The sequence below is a fragment of the Tamandua tetradactyla genome, chromosome 17 (genome assembly GCF_023851605.1).
Source record: "Tamandua tetradactyla isolate mTamTet1 chromosome 17, mTamTet1.pri, whole genome shotgun sequence".
NCBI classification, from domain to species: Eukaryota; Metazoa; Chordata; class Mammalia; order Pilosa; family Myrmecophagidae; genus Tamandua; species Tamandua tetradactyla.
In genome coordinates this window covers 19,143,886-19,164,320 of record NC_135343.1, presented here as the reverse complement: position 1 = coordinate 19,164,320, position 20,435 = coordinate 19,143,886, and the positions used below count along the sequence as shown (strand labels likewise).

General features: G+C 37.2%; 1 protein-coding gene across 4 annotated transcripts in view; it reads left to right on the top strand.

Moving 5' to 3' along the window:
- The window catches only part of STPG4 (sperm-tail PG-rich repeat containing 4), a 52,425-nt gene that overhangs the window by 14,177 nt on the left and 17,813 nt on the right, over window positions 1-20,435 (top strand). For 2 of the 4 annotated variants that reach the window (XM_077134155.1, XM_077134154.1), the window contains exons 4-5: window positions 2,743-2,807; window positions 3,256-3,310. In XM_077134155.1, coding sequence (XP_076990270.1) covers window positions 2,743-2,807; window positions 3,256-3,310 — 120 coding nt within the window. The remainder of the gene's footprint in view (window positions 1-2,742; window positions 2,808-3,255; window positions 3,311-20,435) is intronic. The other 2 variants (XM_077134157.1, XM_077134156.1) reach the window with 1 other exon arrangement.

The window sequence follows — 20,435 nt, the reverse complement described above, 5'->3', positions numbered from 1 at the left end:
GGCTGACAAGTGATACTGTGGGAGTGGTGGCAGATGTCAGAGTTGGAGTCCTGAAATCTTTAGCAGCCAGCATACTTCAAGTGTTCAGTGTGTTTAGGAGAATGGTAAAATGGTGAATCTTAAATTTGAAATGGGCAGTGACTTTGAACACTTGCCCTTCTGTATAGATGTAAGCTGGCTTGATTAGGGAGGGTGCTGGTCACTTTTGGAATTTAAGAATTAAATGTTGGGTTAACAAAGAGCAAAAAGTAGAGGAGATTGAAGCAGTCCATTATTCATTTAGATGAAAAAATGGCCCTCAAAGTTGGCTTATTTAGCAGATATTTTTTGAGGCTAAACTTCTTGAGCAACTACAAGGCAAAGAGGTGACTGTCACATGTACTTATGTCAAGAATGTGGCAAATGGAAGTGAAGTTTGAAAGATACAGAGAATTTATCACTGGAACTGGGACTCATCTGTAATTCTTTGTTCATTTGGAATTGTTGCAAATTACAGGGTACTGATAAAATTAAGAGCAATATCATTGGTATCATTAGGCATGCTTCCTTTTTAAAAAAATCCCATGTTGTCTATTTCCCAGGCCATAAAGGAGGCTAAGCAGTAAGCCAGTGATGCTTCTGTATGACACAGGAGACGGTACTTCTCAGGAAGAATCCATGTGATGAAATTTCTACCAATAGTGCCTGAAAAGATTGCACCTGCCATTCGCCTTATGATTGTTCTAATGGAGTATTCACCTATTTATGGGCCTGGGTTCTCAAAATATTGTCACACTGACACAGAGAAGCACTTACTAAGTAGGGTTGGCTTTTCTCACTCAGCCCAGTTTTCTGACATTGATGGTGGTGAAAATATAACTGGATAAAGTATCTACACTAAAATCATCCTAATTTTTATGACTCCAAGCTACTGAAAGGGTCTGACGGCCTAATCAGCATGCATTGAAACATTAATTAACCTGATATTTTTATGGGCACATTGCCTAGATCTACTGAGCCTTACACATAAAGAACTGAGAAGCACATGTGGGATGTAGTGAAATTGTATATGTATTCCATTAGACCCAAGGAAATGGAGCCACCTAGAGAGTTTGCAAAAAGTTTTGCAACATGTAGAGAGATGGTCTCCTTTGTAAGGCAGCTGACTGTTCAAGAATTTATGGAAAATATGTCAGACAAATATAGATGTTACGGGTAACTAATATTCCTTTCCAGGCTAATGCTGCCTAAGAGTTTTTCCATGAGCACTTAGTTGCAGAAATCTATGTGGATTGCTGAATATAGATGAACAAAACAGCTGCTTGAAGTATTTTTTTTCCTTTTCAATTCTCTTTCTTCTTTTGCCACCTGTTTGTGTGTATGTGCTTGAGTGAGTGAGTGCGAGTGAAAGAGAGGGAGGGATACATGGAGAAGTGAGCATAAACAAATATGAATATTTTAAAGTAAGTAGAAGGCAAATACCCTGTAACCGATCATCCGAGTCAAGAAATAGAATGTTGCTGGTCCCCGAGAAAGCCCCCTGCTTAAAATATGTTTCTTTGCTTCTGCAGTATGATATAATTATACCAGTATTTTCTTGGCATTTATTTGTTAAGTGAGCAATTACAAGGTACAAGTGCATCAGGATGATGTGTATATTTCATCATAAAATTTTTGCTTACTGTTATTATCACTCTACCCACAAAAAGCTGCCTCTGCAATCAAAATCATCTATTAAGCTGCGAAAGACAGCTGGGGTATGAAATATAATAGCTGAACTTCCATGTGGCAAGTAATGCTAGGATATGGAAACCTCATTTTCATTAAAGGCATTTGAATATCTGATTTAAATGTTATAGGGGGTGGGGGTCAAATTGTTCACGGGGGAATGATTCTTCCTAGGATTTTATAATACAATTCCTTCCTGCAGACTCCACATAGAAAGCTCTAGAAGTTGGGCCAGTCTTCTCCATGCTTCTTCTTCTCCTTTCTCTCCCTTGCTTCCTTCACATATCTGGCTCTCCAGCCATACTAGTTTCTGATACTCCCTTACTTCTTTATTTCTAGGCTAATATCTATAGACCAGGCACAGTGGGGCCCTCCAGATAGCTTGGCAAGGCCCAACTCCCAAGTTCAGCAGTCCACAAGGGAGTCAATTTATGCAGGCCCTTAACTTTTGGAGTAGAAGTCTTTCCTTCCTTAAAAGCCCCTTTAACGTAAACAAATGGGATTATACTATCACATGATATTCTCCCCTTCATCATATTTACCATTTTTAGATCTTTAGATTTAATCTTTCACTACCCATCCCCCCTCCCAAATTTCCAATCTCTTTTTTGACTCTGATTAAAGTGTTTTATATGAGAATTATTTGTATATGCATCTTCTCATTCCTGCTGGTTAGAGACCATATCTTTACCTTGTATTTCCTCCCACATCTAGCACAGTGCTTTACCCACAAAGCATGCTCAGCAATTGGTGGTCACACTGAATTGAATCTAGTACACTTAAAGTGTGAGCAATTGTACAGCATCCTTTCATGGTGCATCTCAGGCACAGTCAGTTATAAAATTCACTGTGAAAATGAATATATGTTGAATGCTTGGAAGTTCCACCTATGAAAATGTACCTTTTTCCACTATTAAAATAGAGAATGTTATATAATATTGTAAAATCATAAAATAAAAGATTATCAATGACATAAAAAAGTGAGTTTAAGATCTGTATTAATCTATTATTGGTGTCCTTGTCCATTATGTACAGTCAATTCAGCTTTCACCAGGGCAGTATGAGATACTTCCTGCACCAGTTCCCAAGCACGCTTCCAGGTAAGTATATACTCATTAATTAAGTGACTTTTAATCATTTTACTCATTTCTTTCTACTTACATTCTTAACAATCAATACTAATGGCTTTTAAACCTCATTTATGCTCATCACATCCAGATTAGCATTTTGAATACTTAATAAAAAGTAGGGGGCGGGCCGCGATGGCTCAGCGGGCAAAGTGCTTGCCTGCTATGCCGGAGGACCTCGGTTCGATCCCCGGCCCCAGCCCATGTAACAAAAACGGAGAAACAGAATACAATAAAAACAAGAAAATGTTTAAAAATGTTTCCCTTTCTTCCTTCCTTCCTTCCTTCTATCCTTCCTTCCTTCTCTCTGTCTTTCCTTTAAAAAAAAAAAAAAAAAAAAGTAGGGAATAATGTTAACAAAGAGCCTTACTTTAAAAAATATATTTAGAAAATCATATATTATCTTTTCTTTTTTACTAAGGGACTTTGTATTTCGTTCTACAGTTCAAAGATTCCCAACAGGCTGTTTCACTCCTGTAAGTATATTGTAGACAATTAACTCATAATGAATTTGATGTTTCACATATGTAATTGTTCTTTTTGAAATATCAAGATTAACATTTTTACACATTATAGTAAATAAGCAATGAAAGATTAATGTATTTGATTGAAGATTTAGATTTCAGAGTTAGTCACCAATTTACAGCAAGCTATAGAAAAAAACATTCAGCTCTTGTACTTTTTTCAGCTCTTGATTCAGGAATCACCTTTTCAGTGAGATTTTCCCTAGTCACCTGTTCAAAACTTCCTGTTCCCCTGTGATAGTTTGAAGCTATATGTACCCCAGAAAAGATGAAGTTCTTAAAGTTAGTCCATCCTATAGGTGTGGACTTATTGTAAATAGGATCTTTATTTAAGTTGAGCTGGGACCCATCTCATTCAGGGTGGGTCTCAATCCTCTTACTGGAGGATAAAAGATACAGAGAAGCCAAGAGAAAAAAGCCAGAGAAGCTGAGAGAGAGGACACAGAAAATAGAAAGGAAATCACAGAAACAGAGAGGAAACCACAGAAACAGAGAGGAATCCACAGAAACAGAGAGGAAATCCGGGAGAGAAGGGAGAGGCCAGCAGACCCCCGTGGGCTTTCCCATGTGACAGAGGAGCTGAGGACGCTGGCAGCCTGTTTTTAGAGTCCAGATAGTGTCTTGATGATGCCTCGATGTGGTCATTTTCATGGGCTCAGACTGTACACTTATAATTTCCCTATTGTAGAGGCAAGCCCATTTCTGGTATTCTATATTTCATCAGCTTTAGTAAACTAAAACATCTTCCCCAGTTTATCTTTTCTCCATACACACATCACTGTCTATATTCTACCTATTAAAAAATCTGCATATCCTATTTTTATCTTTCTCTCCCCACACTAGAATGTAAGCTTCCTAAAGTCAGGGATTTTGTTCTATAGGTCTAGCACTTGGAAACGTGGCTGGCACATGGTATTTGTTGAATTAATTAACTAATTAATTACAACATCAGAGATATTCAATATATCTTTATTTAATAACAAAAAGGAAGAGTATTTCTGGTTTCTTTCCTTTTAAAAATGTGAAAATGCTTTCCTGTTTCTAAAAATTTCCAAATACATGTACATGAATTATGATGAAAATGAACTCTCTTAGATGAGTAATCAGTAGGATATAAAAAATAAATGATAATTATATAAACAGTTTGAAAGAATGAGAAAATGTAAAATTATCTTGAGGTGGTGTGATGGGCTATAGTTATTTATTCATAATTAGAAATTCAGAGAAAAAAAAAGAAGACCAAACAGCAAGCATTTGAAAGAACTAACCTGAAAAAAATTGAGATAACTGAACTCAGAAACAGACCCTAGAATATGTAAGATTTTTATATTTGATAAAAATGGTGTGTTGGGTTCAATTATATACTGGGGCAGGTGGCAGGGGGTAGGGGGGTGGGGCGGACATATTCTTAATCGTAATCTTATGCTCTGGGTATGAACCCATTGTAAATAGGATCTCTTGATGATGTTATTTTAGTTAAGATGTGGCTCAGCTATGTGAGGTTAGGTCTTAATCTGGATTCCTGGAGTCCTTTATAAATAGAAGAAATTCAGAAATAATAAGAGAAAGCCTCAGGAAGAGCTGGAAGTAAAAGTCAGTAGAACCCAAAAGAGAGGACATTGCCATGTGACAGGGAAGCCAAAGAACCCAAAGATTGCTGGCCAACCAGAATGCTACCAACTCTAGGAGAAAGCAAGCCTGCTAGCCTCTGGAACCATGAGACAGTAAATTCCTGTTGTGTTAAGCCAACATGTTGTATTTGTCATAGCAGCCTGAACTAAGACAGATGGTATGACAAATTAGTGGGGCAAGGTAGGACGATTTTGCGCTCGACAATTGATTAAATAATGTGAAAAAATTAAGTTATATTATTACTTCATTATGCATATTCATAAATTCCATATTGATTAAAGAATTAAATGCTTCTAAAACCATAAAACCAGGAGAAAATATATGAACATATATCTATAGGATATATCCATGGGATAATGCAGACTTTCTGAGCATAATAGCAATGAAAGAAATCACAAATGAAAAATATGTTAGATTTGATTAGATAACATTTTCAATTTTTGCATCTCAAAAAAACTAAACATGGTTAATAGACAAATGCATATTAGGAAAAGTATTTGCAACATCCATGACAGATAATGTGTTGATAGACTTATCTATAAAAATCTCTTTAAAATCCATAGGAAAAATCTCCATAGAAAAGTTAAACAAATAAAGGCCATGAATGGATAGTTAATAAAACAAGAAATTTAGATATCTAATGAAATTGAAAAGATGTTTGATCTCACTAATATTTAAGTGTGAGAAATTGAAAGGCTGATTGAAAGTTCTCTGTATATGGATGGTGTGGTATGTAGTTTGGGGTGTATAATGGCTCCCAAAGATATGCCCATGTCTTCATCCCTGGAACCTATGAAAGTCACCTTATATGGCAAAGACTTTGCAGATGTGATTAAGTTAAGTATATTAATCTGAGAGGTGGAGATTATTCTAGATTATCAAGGTGGGCACAAAATTGCAATCACTAGTGTCCTTGTAAAAGGAAAGCAGAAGAAGATTTTACACACATACTCTGTATCAGAAGAGGAGAAGGCAGTTAACCACAGAGACAGAAATTGGAGTGACGCAGCCACAAGCCAAGGAATGCCAGCAGACACTAGAGTCTGAAAGAGGCAAGGAAAGATTCTTTCCTAGAACCTCCAGAGGTAGCACGGTCCTGCTGATACCTTGATTTCAGTCTATTGAAACTGATTTCAGACTTCTGTCATCCAGAACTGCAAGAGAATACAATTCTATTGTTTTTTAGCCACCAAGTTTATGAAAAATTGTTATAGCAGCAGCAGGAAACAAAATCAGGTAGGGGTTATCTCCAGGTAGATTTCACCATGGATTAATGGAATCAGGAACCTGCTTTTCCCTTGCATAGCTCACAAATGTTATACTTGTAGATTTTTTTCTGTAGGATCTGTCAGTTGGTTCAGAAATAACTTCTTAGCTTCCTCCCTGGGGTATAAGCTGGTTGCCAGTGTTCTGAGAGCTGAGTGGGAGAAGTTCACTAAATTTGTGTTTTCAGTAAAACCTCCTGTTCTCATAGTGCCTCAGGCTCCTGAGTCCTGATTCTCTGGTACATTTTTTTCCTAGAAAACTAACTGCCTGTTTCCTGTAGGGGTGGGAGAAGAGTAGTTAACTGATTTCTGGGGGTAGAGTGAGGTAGAGACATGGGACAATAATTTTTAACCAGACCTGCTGCTTTCAGCACCAGCACTCACTGCCACTTGCAGGTCCCTGATGCCTATAATTCCTGAGCTTTTCTTGGGTTCTATGGAGCAAATCAGCCTGCTTCTCATTGGTTACCCACCTCCAAGCATTTAGACTTCAGCTTTCTCCTTACTACTAAGTCAACTACCATTCCTCCAAACTGCTTCATATCTTCCAGAAATATGTCATCATCTCTTATTGGCTGTTGTCTCCTCTCTTGGCACTCTCTCTTTGTGTACAGGTGTGTGTGGATAAGAGGGTTTTACCTTTTTTTACTTAAGAGGGAAGAAACAGAGATAAATACATGTGTTAAGTTGGCTTTGGCAACAAGCAGTCAAAAAAACAAAATAACTTTTTTTTTTTAATCTACTAAGTGATGTTTTATTTCTTTGGAAATAAACACTTTAAATGAATGCCTTGAGTTAACAACAATCTACGTACTACTAATAAAAACCAACTTAATTAAAAATAATTTGCTTTCAAGTCCCCTTTGGGGAATGGGGAGAATGGGGAGAAATTCAACTTCCCCAAGTTGAATTCTTGATATTCTCACAAGCAGTGTGGACAACCAAAGCTATAGGCTGAGACCACAGTCTTGGGGTCTGTTCATATGAAACTTAACCCCACAAAGGATAGGTCAAGTCTACTTAAAATTTAGGCCTAAGAGTCACCCCCAAGAGAGCCTCTTTTGTTGCTCAGAGGTGGCCTCTCTCTCCAGCCAACACAACAAGCAATCTCACCACCCTCCCTGTGTCTATGTGGGACATGACTCCCAGGGGTGTGGACCTTCCTGGCAACGTGGGACAGAAATCCTAGAATGAGCTGAGACTTAGCATCAAAGGATTGAGAAAACCCTAGAATAAGCTGAGACTCAGCATCAAGGGATTGAGAAAACCTTCTCGACCGAAAGGGGGAAGAGTGAAATGAGACAAAGTGGCAATGGCTGAGAGATTCCAAACAGAGTCGAGAGGTTATCCTGGAGGTTATTCTTATGCATTAAGTAGATATCACCTTGTTATTCAAGATGAAATGGAGAGGCTGTAGGGAACTGCCTGAAAATGTAGAGCTGTGTTCCAGTAGCCATGTTTCTTGAGGATGATTGAATAATGATACAGCTTTCACAATGTGACTGTGTGATTGTGAAAACCCTGTGTCTGATGCTCCTTTTATCTACCTTGTCAACAGACGAGTAGAACATATGGAGTAAAAATAAATAATAGGGGGAACAAATGTTAAAATAAATTTTGTTTGAAATGCTAATGAAAGCGAGGGGTAAGGGGTATGGTATGTATAATCTTTTTTTTTTTCTGTTTTTGTTTTATTTCTTTTTCTGTTGTGTTTTTATTTCTTTTTCTGAATTGATGCAAATGTTCTAAGATGATGAATATGCAACTAAGTGATGATATTGTGAATTACTGATTATATATGTTAATGTTTTAGTTGATTTGTTAAAGTTTTTTAAATAAATAAATAAATAATTTGCTTTTAGTTAAAGTTGGGTATCCTGCAGGATGCACAGCCCAGTAACCCATTCAGATATCATCTTCAGAAGTAAGTGCTTCCATTCCTTTTCAGGTTGAGGTGGAAGCCCTCACCAAATTGTGTCTGCTGAGAGCATCCTTTTGCACATTTTACACTGCATGCAGAGAAACACTAAGTGAGATGGATTGTGGTATTAATTAAGCTCTAACTCATCCTTCCCACTCTCTGAAACTCTGTTTGTTTTTCTTTACTCTTTTCTTTCTGTTTCTCAGATTGGATAAGCTCAATGGACTTATCTTTAAGTTCATGAATTTTTTTTTCTGCCTGCTCATATTTGCTGTTAAGCCCCTCTAGTATATTTTTCATTTTATTTATTGTACTTTTTCCTTCTAGACTTTTTATTTGGTTCCTTTTTATAACTCTCTGTATTGATATTATCTATTTGGTAAGATATGGTTCTCATGATTTTCTTTAGTTCTTTGACATGGTTTCCTTTGGTTCTTTGAATATATTTAAAATAGCTAATTTAAAGTCTTTGTCTAGTGAGTCCAATATTTGGTCTTTGTGCTTATTTGAAAGTATTGTGTACCCCAGAAAAGCTATGTTTCAATCCTGATCCAATCTTGTTGAGGCAGGTGTTTCTTTTAGTCCCAATTCAACACTGTAGGTTGGAAACTTGTGATTAGATTATCTCTATGGAGATGTGACCCACCTAATTGTAGGCGATAACTTTTGTTTAGATGGTTTCCATGGAGATGTGTCTCCACCCATTCAAGGTGGGGTTGATTACTGGAGCCCTTTAAAAGGGAGCCATTTTTGAAAGTACAGACATAACCACCAGAGCCATCAGAACCGACAGAGTCAACAGAATAGACAGAGCCCTGGGGAAGCCACTGAAGAAGCCTGGAGAGAAAGCTAGCAGACGTTGCGATGTGCCTTTCCAGCTGAGAGAGAAACCCAGAACATCATGGGCCTTCTTGAACCAAGATATCCTTCCCTCGATGCCTTAATTTGGACATTTTTATGGCAATGCCTTAATTTGGATATTTGAGTCTTCAAACTGTAAATTTGCAATTTAATAAATTCCGTTTTCAAAAGCTGTTCCATTTTGGTTATATTGCATTCTGGCAACTTTTGCAAACTAATACTGTCATCCTCAGAGACAGTTTATATTGGCTATCTTTGTCCCCCCATGTATGGGCCATACTTTCTTTGCATGTCTTGTCATTTTTTGTTGACATTTTAAATAATATAATGTGGCATCTCTGTAAATCAGATTTTCCCCTCCTCACCAGGATTTGTTGTTGTTGCTGTTTATTTGTTTAGTGACTTTTGTGAGATAGTTCTGTGAAGTATGTACTCTTTATCATGTATGGCACTGAAGTCTCTGCTCAGTTAGCTTAGTGTCCAGCTAATGATTGGACAGAGATTTCCTAAAACATCTGTGTATTTGTTCCCTACAGAACAAACTAGGTGACTTAAAACAGCAGAAATGTATTATCTCAGTTCTGGAGGCTAGAAATATGAAATAAAGGTGTCAATAAGGTTGGTTCCTTCTGGAAATTCTAGGGGAGAATTTGTTCCATGCCTCTCTCTTAGCTTTTGGTGGTTGCTCGCAATCTATGGAGTTTCTTAGTTTGTAGGTATGTCATCTGATCTCTGTCCCTACCATCACATTGTATATTCTTTGTGGGTCTGTGGGTTCATATGGCCTTCTTATAAGAGTAGTCATCGGACTTAGGATCTACCAGATCCACTATGACCTCATCTTAACTAATTACATCTGCAAAGACCCTATTTCCAAGTAAGGTTGCTGCTTTGGTTTGCTAAAGCTGCTGGAATGCAATATACCAGAAATGGGTTGGCTTTTGCAATGGGGATTTATTATTATTATTATTAATCTACAAATATACAGTTCTAAGGCATGAAAATGTCCCAATAAATCATCAACAGAATGATAGCTTCTCTGAAAAAAGGTTGCTGGCATCTGGAGTTCTTCTGTCACACATGGAAGGCACATGGCCAGCATCTGCTGGCCCTTCACTCCTGGGTTTCTTTGCTTTCAGGTGCTGGCTCTTTCAGCTTCTGTGGGGCCTGTCTGCTTCTCTGGGTGTTTCTCTCAGCTCTCCTAGGTGTGTGTCTCTCTCTCTTTCATCCTCATAAAAGTCTGCAATAAAGGATCAAAACCCACCTTAAATAGGCTGGGTCATATCTTAATTGAAACAACCTAATCAAAAGATTCCCACTCACAAAAGATCTACATTCACAATAGGAATGGATTAAAAGAACATGGCCTTTTTCTGGGGTACATAACATGTTCAAATCAACATAGTCACATTCACAGATACCGGAGGTTAGGACTTCACCATACCTTTCTGGGAACACAATTCAAATCACATCAACCTGAAACAAATAAAAATCTCCCTGTCTTTGCCGAGGGGTTCTGTGTGCAAGTTGGGGCTCACCTTCAACACTCAGCCAGGTAGTTAAAAAAATCTGCCTTAGCCTTCACTTCCTGCTGGCATAGAGCCACAAGGTCAACCAGAGATGAAAGCCCGGGACCTTTTCTGAGCATGCACTTATCTTTGGTCATGCATGTGGCCTTCTAGATGTTGGAGCTTTTCAAAACCCACCATGGGCATCTAACTAACTAACAAACTAACTAAGCTTTTAGTTTGGCCTATTTTTTGCCCCAACTGTTATCCACTGTCTCAGATAGCTGTGAAATTAAACAGTGATTGATTTAGACAAATTCCCTGGGGAAAAGTCTGTTCATACTGGGAGAGCTCTGAGGTCAAATAAAGATAGGCTTACAAATAAAGTCTTCCAGGAAACAACCAAACAATCCTTTGGGAGTGGGGCTTTGAAGGTGATCCAATGCATTCTGCCTCCTCCAGTGACTGCATCTGCTTTTGGTTGGGCTGTTGACTTTCAAGGCTGCTACAGGGTTGTGGTGGGTGGGGTGGAAATAGGGCAAGTTAAAATGCCACAAATTCACTGTTCTTACCGAGATTCCGACAGTTTTCTTGAACAAATGCCTCCTGGATTGTTGCAAGCATTTGGTTAATTTCCAGAGTTCTGAAAATGTTGATTTTGAAAGATTTTGCCAGTGTTCTCATTGCTGTTATGGAAAGACTACATACAAAATTTCATTGCTTTTATGGAGAGAATACAAGGAGAAGTTTTGGGGGTTCCTTACGCCACCATTTTTGCTGACATCATCTCATATATCCCATTAAAAAAAAAGTCAGTCACTAATTTGGAACATCTTGTCCTTCAATAGATTGGAAAAAATACATTCATGGAAAATATTCCAAGAATAAAGAAACATCCCAGAGCAGTGATTCGTGTCTGTCTTAAACAGACATTCCAAGAGCAGCCTTGTGGGTTTGGTTGAGATCCACAAACTTATAAGCTGCCCAGAGCAAAGTTCTTTGGTCCCAACACTGGAAGAAGTTGATAGGCAGAGTGAGTATGGTAAAGAAATATGTATTTGCTAGGAGAACATTGTCTCAGATTTTCTTGAGATAAATGCATTAATCCTTAGGCCATTATGATGTGCCACTCAGCCTTTCTCTGAACATTCATTTGGTTGATTTATCATTCTGTTTAATTGTACTAGAAATTAACTTCATTGTCATAGAACTGTTAAGAACTGTTGAAACTGGAAGAAACTTTATAAATCATCTACTCTATTAGTGTCAATTTTGATAATGACCATGACCACCATTCATTGAGTGTTTCTGATGTTAGGCCCAATGCTCAATGACTGATATATACTGTCTCATTTAATCCTCACAACAGCTTGGTGAGGTAGTATTTGCATCTCTATAGATCAAGAAACTGAAATTAATTGCTGAGGTCATACAATTATTAAGACATAGAATCAGGACTCCATGCAATGGAGACCTCTAAGCTGTCCTGCCTCATGAGTAACCATGTTCCAGTGACTTGCCTAAGGTCTTTACACAGTAAGGAGCTGTCCTGGGGCCAAATACAAATGGTAGACAACCTCTAGAGTCACAATTCCCTACTCTAATCACTGAGGCCTGGTTATAGAGCCACATTTCTTATTTGATTTCCTATGAAATAGGATGAGTTCATATGCAGGAGGCTCCACAGGCCCTCCTAGGGAGCCCACCTGCCAACCTGCCTATTGGACTCTGACAGTCGGAGGCCCTTACAATGCCTACATGCTGTTTAAGCTCAAGCTGGGAGTCTTGCTACATTGGCTTTTCCTCACTGGCCATATTTTACTCTGGGAAACCCTTAGAATGTTAGAATTTCTGATTATTACTGAGCAAGGTGGTCATTTCTCTTTCTACAAATCATTTTTGGATGCCTATTTGTGTGTAGCCTTGTGCCTAGAGAACGTTTCTGAGAATACAAAGGCAAGTGAGACTATTTTATCAGCTCCCTGCCTGTGCTTTAAGAGCTGGGGCTGGGCTATTTGTGTCACTCCATAGTCAATAACCCAACCAATGTTAGTATATATAGGAACACACTCAAACTTACACATGTTAAATGAGAATATATGATTTACCATGCATGTGTCTGATTATGTGGGACCAAATAATTTAGGATATACATTTTGCAACACAGCACCCCACATTTGCCAATGATGACTCAAGTTTAATATTATCTGTTAATAGAAACGCATGTATCTTCTTCCTCTACTAGTTACCACCTACATTTTCTAATACAATCACTTGGTAAGCTTCCAGCAATTTCCTAACTCTAGATAGAGGAAGGCAATAAGGGCAGGAGTGAAGAGAAGGCTTGGATGAGAAAGGGGCACCACGTCTATCCATTCAGAGCCAACATCCTAAGCGAAGGTCAAAGTAACCAAAGTGCTGGTTGTCCTCTCAGGTTTTGGGTCAAAGAGGCTTTGTACCAGGGATTTATTATTTGAGAGATCCAGAAAGGCAATTTTGTATTTATATTTTCCCCATGCACTTCAATCATGCCTGAGACTCCGCAGGTAGAGGTTTTGATATGATAGCCACCAAGCTGAGACATGGCAATCAATTTAACTGCTGAGAATTCTTTTTAGAGGAGTCCCTCTTTCTATACGGTCTCTTCAAAATATGAAAACCCTTCCGAGGAGAAATATAATTGTATTAGTTAGGGTTCTCTAGAGAAACAGAATCAACAGGGAACACTCACAAATATAAAATTTATAAAAGTGTCTCATATAACCACAAGAACACAGAGTCCAAAATCCGCAGGGCAGGCTGTGAAGCCAACGATTCCAATGAAGGGTCTGGACAAACTCCTCAGGAGAGGCTCGCCAGCCGAAGCAGGAAGAGAGCCTATCTGTTCTGAATCCTCCTTAAAAGGCTTCCAGTGATTAGATTGAGCATCATCATTGCAGAAGACACTCCCCTTGGCTGATTACAAATAGAATCAGCTGTGGTTGCAGCTGACATGATCATGATCTAATTCTATGAAATGTCCACATTGCCACAGACAGGCCAGCACTTGCCCAACTAGACAAACAGGTACCACCACTTGGCCAAGTTGACACATGAACCTGACCATGACAATAATAATCAAATTTATACTCAGTCATGAATTTTAGTTAATAATTTGTTAGATTATCTTCCTTCCTCACCAGGCTCCCAGGAGTATAGATGTGGCAAAAAGAATTAAGGTAGTTAGAAAAAAAAAAAAGCAAGTGAAAAGAGGGAGAAATATGAGAAAGAATTTCCAGTTGTTAGACACTAATATCATTAACTGTTCATTAAGTGTCTGGGTTACACTTTTGCACATTAAGTTAATTACAGAAAAGGATCTACAACAGAAGAAAAACTAAAACCCAACTCTTTCATGGAATATCTACAAAAATGAATGCAAGGGTGCACAGGTGGTTCAGTGACAGAATACTCGCCTACTATGCACACACACACACACACACACACAAAGCAAGAGAGATGTGGGATAAGTTGACATTGTGCAATTTGAAAACTCCTGCTTTATGTAATTATGGTCACAATGAGTATTTAACTTAAAGTTTATATTTTCTCTTCTGTTATAAAAGTAATACATGATTTTCTGTTCAATATGCCAAATTGGCTGCATACATCTATCTCCTCTCACTCTCAAATCCCAATAAAGTGGTGGTAAAAGAAATCCCCATAAAGAGAAAAAAGAGGACATCAACAGACAAAAGATTTCAACCATTTCTGGAAGATAGAAAACAGATGGAGGAGGTAATTGTTTTAGCAGGGTAGAAAAAGCCTCAGGCTGAAAAGCAGGCACAGGGAATACAAAAGGAATAGCAGCCTTTTTAGTCCCAGAGTGCATCAGGATTTAAAGGATGGGAAGATGAGATACAGGGCTTACAACTAGGGAGTTACTTGAAAGTGTGTATACAGTGTTTGGATTTGAAGGTTCCCTTCCCTCTCTTCAGGCAGAATGCTAGGAACTGGACAAAAGATTGGTCGCTTGACCCTCTGGAGAAACTCAATTAACACAGAAGAAAGAATAGCATATCCTGACATTTAGGAATCCCCTGAGAAAAGACTGACCTGCCATTCCATTGTCTGATCTCACCATATCCTAGTCACATACGTAAAACTTCCACAAGGTAAGTGAGAAAAGCCTCTAACACGATTCAGAGATGTATATAAACAAACAAGAGGATAGAGACCTGGTTAAAAACAATAATTCAGGGATAGAGTGGACAAACTCCCTCTACCCCCCCCCCCAAAAGTCCAATCAGTATCCACAGAGAGATAAGGAAATATTGCAACCATGAAAGAACAGGCAGCTATATGAAAGGAATAATTATAGAACAAGAAAGCACTCTTGGAATTAAAAATGTATTAGCTGGAAATTTAGTAGAATCATTAGAATTGTTGGAAGAGAAAATTTCCTAGAAAAATTAACAAGAAAAAGAGATAGACAATAGCATAAGATGCCCAATACCTGTCTAAATGGAATCTCAGAAAGAGAGAACAGCAAATTAGAGGGAGAAATTTATCAAAGAAATAAGAAACTTCCCCAGATCTGAAGAATAAGAGTCTAGAGTGAAAAGATTTACTGAAAACCTAGTGAAATGAATGAAGATGATGCATACCAAGGCACATTATCTCGAAATTTTAGAACACTGGGCACAAAGGAAATTCCTATAAGTTTCCAGAGATAGATTAAAAAACAAAGGCCACAAATTTGGGGTCAAGATTTAGAGTGATGTTGGACCTCTTTATAGCAATACTAGATGCCAGAAGTGAATGGAGAAAAATGCCCTTGAAATTCTAAGGGAAAATTATTTTCAACTTAGAATTCTATATTCAGTCCAATATCAATTGTGAAGACATAAGACAATCAAAGACTCAGAAAAATTACCTCCTAAATACCCTTTGAAAGATGCTACTACTAATAAAATGCAACTAACAAAAGAATAAATCCAGAAAGTGGAAGACATGGGATGTAGGAGAAAGTGGAGAGCAGTGAAGAGATGTCCCAGTTGATTACTGTATAGCAGGCTGAGAGAGAAATCAATCTACTTTTTAATTTTAATTAAAAATAAAAAATTTTTTTAAGAATTCTACCACTGAGCTACCCTTAAAACCAATCTACATTGATAAAGAAAATTGAGAACTCCAGGAAGGATGTCTCTAAAGAAAAAGGAGAATCAAAGACAACCAACATAGTGGGAAAATAATAAACTATGTATAAACAAAATGTGCAAGTGAAACAAGGCACTAATTAACTCCAGGTAAAACAAAAGGCTGTATAAGAAAAGAAACCATATTACATAACTTGGCTCTATGAGGAATAAATAGTTATTTAGTAAACAGTGGTTAGTGATTTAGATATTATTTTGAATGGATGAGGAGAGGGTAGTGGTGCATAGAACAAGACAGCCTCATTTATTTCAACAAGCAGAATTTTACATTCTAAAATGTAAATTAAAAAATAATTATTTGGTACAAAATTTTTATTTTGACTAGTGCAGTTCCTAATATAACTTATGTGCATAGCTTAATTGAACACTGTTAAGTACATGGAACGTTGAGTAGGGCATCAGATTTTGTAGGTTTATGCAGAGGGATGCCCCAATAAATTCCAGAGTGATTCGAACAGTGAAAAAGTATTTGCAAAGTCCCCTTGGGGGAATGGTGAGAAAGGGGGAAAATTCAACTCCCCAAGTGGAGAATTCTTGATATTCTCACAAGCAGTGGGGACAACCAAAGCAATAGGCTGAGCCCCCAATCTTGGGGTTTGTTCATATGAAACTTAACCCCACAAAGGATAGGTCAAGCCTATTTAAAATTAGGCCTAAGAATCACCCCCAGGAGAACCTCTTTTGTTGCCCAGATGTGGCCTCTCTCTCTCCAGCCAACACAACAAGCAAACTCACTGACCTCCCCCTGTCTACATGGGGCATGACTCCCAGAGGTGTGGACCTTCCTGGCAACGTGGGACAGAAATCCTAGAATGAGCTGGGACTCAGCATCAAGGGATTGAGAAAATCTTCTCAACTGAAAGGGGGAAGAGAGAAATGAGATGAAATAAAGCGTCAGTGGCTGAGAGATTCCAAACAGAGTCGAGAGGTTATCCTGGAGGTTATTCTTATGCATTAAGTAGATATCACCTTGTTAGTCAAGATGTAATGGAGAGGCTGGAGGGAACTGCCTGGAAACATAGAGCTGTGTTCCAGTAGCCATATTTCTTGATGATGATTGAATAATGATATAGCTTTCACAGTGTGACTGTGTGATTGTGAAAACCTTGTGTCTGATGCTCCTTTTATCTACCTTATCAACAGACGAGTAAAACGGCATAAAAATAAATAAGAGGGGGAACAAATTTTAAAATAAATTTAGTAGATTGAAATGCTGGTGATCAATGAAAGGGAGAGGTAAAGGGTATGGTATGTATGAATTTTTTGTTTTCTTTTTATTTCTTTTTCTGAATTGATGCAAATGTTCTAGGAAATGATTTCTTAGATGATGATGAATATGCAACTATGTGATGATACTGTGGATTACTGATTATATATGTAGAACAGAATGATTATATGTTAAGAATGTTTGAATTGTTATTTTTTTTAATTTAAAAATTAATAAAAAAGTGAAAAAAAATAACAATAAGCATACTATTTAGTAATGAAAAGACAACTTCCAGAACAACTAGATCCTCATCAGTCAATTACAAGGCATTTCCTATGATTTAAGTACTGCTCCATACTTGCATAACTTCATGAAATATTGATTGTTTTGGTAAAATTTGCATTTTCACCAAAGTGAAGTAGACATGCACTTATTTGTATTGTTGGATGATAATTTAATAATGAGGGAAAGAAACTGATTCACAAAGACAATGACTTTGTAGCAATGGTGGATGCCAGCATTGAGCAGGGAGAGATGCTTAAATAGGACATAATTTTATAGGGAGTCAGCACAATGGAGAATTCTTTTGTATTAGGAAAACTTTTGCTTTTGCTTACATACACACCTTTGTCTTGTAAAGACTACGTCATTGAATACTCAGATTGAAAGACTAATGTTGTGATAAGACATTATGCATGTCTTTTTTAGATTTAGGAAATCTTATTTTTTAAAATAATAAAGTTTATTTTTTAGAGCAGTTTTAGGTTTACAGAAAAAATTGCACAGAGTTCCCATATATACCCCACCCCCAGAGAGTTTCTTCTATTTTTAATATCTTGCATTAATGTGATATATTTGTTACATTCAGTGAACCAATTTTGATACATTTTTAGTAACAAAAGTCTATAGTTTGCATTAGGGTTCACTCTTTGAGTGTACAGATCTATGGGTTTTGACGAATGTATAATATCGTATGTTTATCAATATGGTATCATACAGAATAGTTTCATTGACATAAAAAATGCCCTGTGCTCCACCTATTCATCATTCTCATAAGTCCTGGAAAACACTGATCTTTTTACTGTTTATATATTTTACTTTTTCCACAATGTCATACAGATGGAGTCTTACTTACTTCACTTAGCAATAGTATTAATAGCATTAAGGTTCCTTGCTTTTTTTTTTTTTTTTTTAAAGAGAGAGGGAGGAAGGGAAGGAAAGACAGAGAGAAGGAAGGAAGGATGGGAGGAAGAAAGGGAAACATCTTTTAAACATTTTCTTGTTTTATTGTATTTTGTTTGTTTGTTTGTTTTTTACATGGGCTGGGGCCGGGAATCGAACCGAGGTCCTCCGGCATGGCAGGCAAGCACTTTGCCCGCTGAGCCACCGCGGCCCGACCCCTTGCTTTTTGGTAGCTTGATAACTCGTTGCTTTCTCTTGCTAAATAATATTTCATTTTATGAATGTGCCACAGTTTGCTTCTCCATTCACCTATGGAAGGGATCTTGATTGCTTCCAATTTTGTCAGTTGTGAATAAATGTGTTATAAATGTTTATGTGCAAATTTTTGCATGGACATACATTTTCAACTCTTTTGGATAAATACCTATGAATGCTGTATCATATGGTAAGCCTATGTTTAGCTTTGTAAAAACCTGCCAAACCATTTTCTAAAGTGGCTGTACTATTTTGCACTTCTCCTGGCAATGAATGAGAGTTTCTATTGCTCGCCATCCTGGTCAGCATTTGGTGGTGTCAGTGTTTTGGATTTTAGCCATTCTAATAAGTGTACAGTAGTGACTTGTTTTAATTTGCAATTCCCTAATGATATATGATATTGAGAATCTTATTTGCCATCTGTACACTTTCTCTGGTTAGGTGTCTGTTCAGCTCTTTCGCCCATTTGAAAAATTAGGTTGGTTGTTTTATTACTGAGCTTTAAGAGTTCTTTGTATATTTTGCATACACGTCCTTTGCGAGATATGTGTCTTGAAATTATTTTCCCCTCGGTCTGTGGCTTGTCTCTTCATTCTCTTCACAGTCTAGAATTGTCTTTTATGGATTATCACAAGTAGAACCTACAAGAGCATATACATGGCCAAACCTTAAAAAAATTTAATTGCATCTCCATCCATAATTAAGAGGGTGCCCATTTCACAAAATCTGTATAAATCTTGTTTATCAAGACTTAAAAGATATGTTAAAATGTGATGGTTAAAAAAGTTATCTAGTTATTTTACTTTACATCTGCTCAATTGATCTGTGGCTACATTCTGATTATTCGTTAACCAATTACTTCTGGTCCTTCCTGTATGCTTTCTGCTTAGTCTTTGCTCATTTATTTATTGGGCAGAATTTTAGTGTTCTTTTTGGTGACTTGTATAAACTATCTATAAGGAAGAGATATAATACTTCTATTTGCTGAAGTTTTTCAGGGATCTTATCTTTTACTTTTGTGTTGTTATATATACAAAAGTTAAAATATTATGCCCTTAAATTAGGTAATTTGTTATTACTTTCTGGAATGTAAGCTCTGGAAGGAAAGGACTATATCTGTCTTATTCATAAATGCCCAGAACCTAGTACAGTGCTCCAAAAAATGTATGGAATGAATGAATGAAATCTATGTATCTTCTCCTTTTTTATTTCTTCCACCACATAAAAAAAAAATTCCCTCCAGAGACATAATGTACACTTTAATTTTCTTCTGCTTATTTTACATTTTGATTGTTTTGTTTTTCACTTTTAACTCTTTAATTCCTCTGAAACCTGTTTTATCTATGGTTGTATGGTAAGGTTGGGGTGCCACTTCCTCATCGACTTAGGACAGGTTGCCCCATTGTTGGCATATGTGAAACCAACAATCAGCAGTAATCTGACATGTAGATACAGTGCCATATAGTGCAAACCTATAGACATTCACTGAGTCACTTTAAGGCCCTTTGAGAACAAGGCAGGTCATAAAAGACAGTTATATACAGATATGCTTCTCCTCTTTTCTTTACATGACTTGTAAAAGCTAGCTTTCTGAAATTCATTTATCCATTATACATGAAATCCCAAAGAGAAACCTATTAAAAAAATGAGTAAATAATCATATGAAGGCATATTAGATTAAATGTGATTTTTTGTGTGTGTGATAACTACATAAGCTTTGAATTTGAAAATCATCTAGAATCTTATGTTTCAGAAAGTCTCTTAGTGTAAGGAGACATTCTCACTTGTTAAAAAACACAGCCTTCTTGTTTGTGTCAGTTGGTGAATTATATTTTGTCTCAGAGCATTGGTAACTCTCAGAAAAGGCTGTGGGCAAGAGATTTGTCCACTTCGAACATGGTTTTTAATCTTTAAATTACCAATTTGATGTATAATTATTGGCTATCTCAGTTATTTTAAAAATAATAATAATTGATTATGGATCACTGTGATGGTTGGGTTCAGGTGTCAGCTTGGCCAGGTGATGGTGCCCAGTTGTCTGGTCAGGC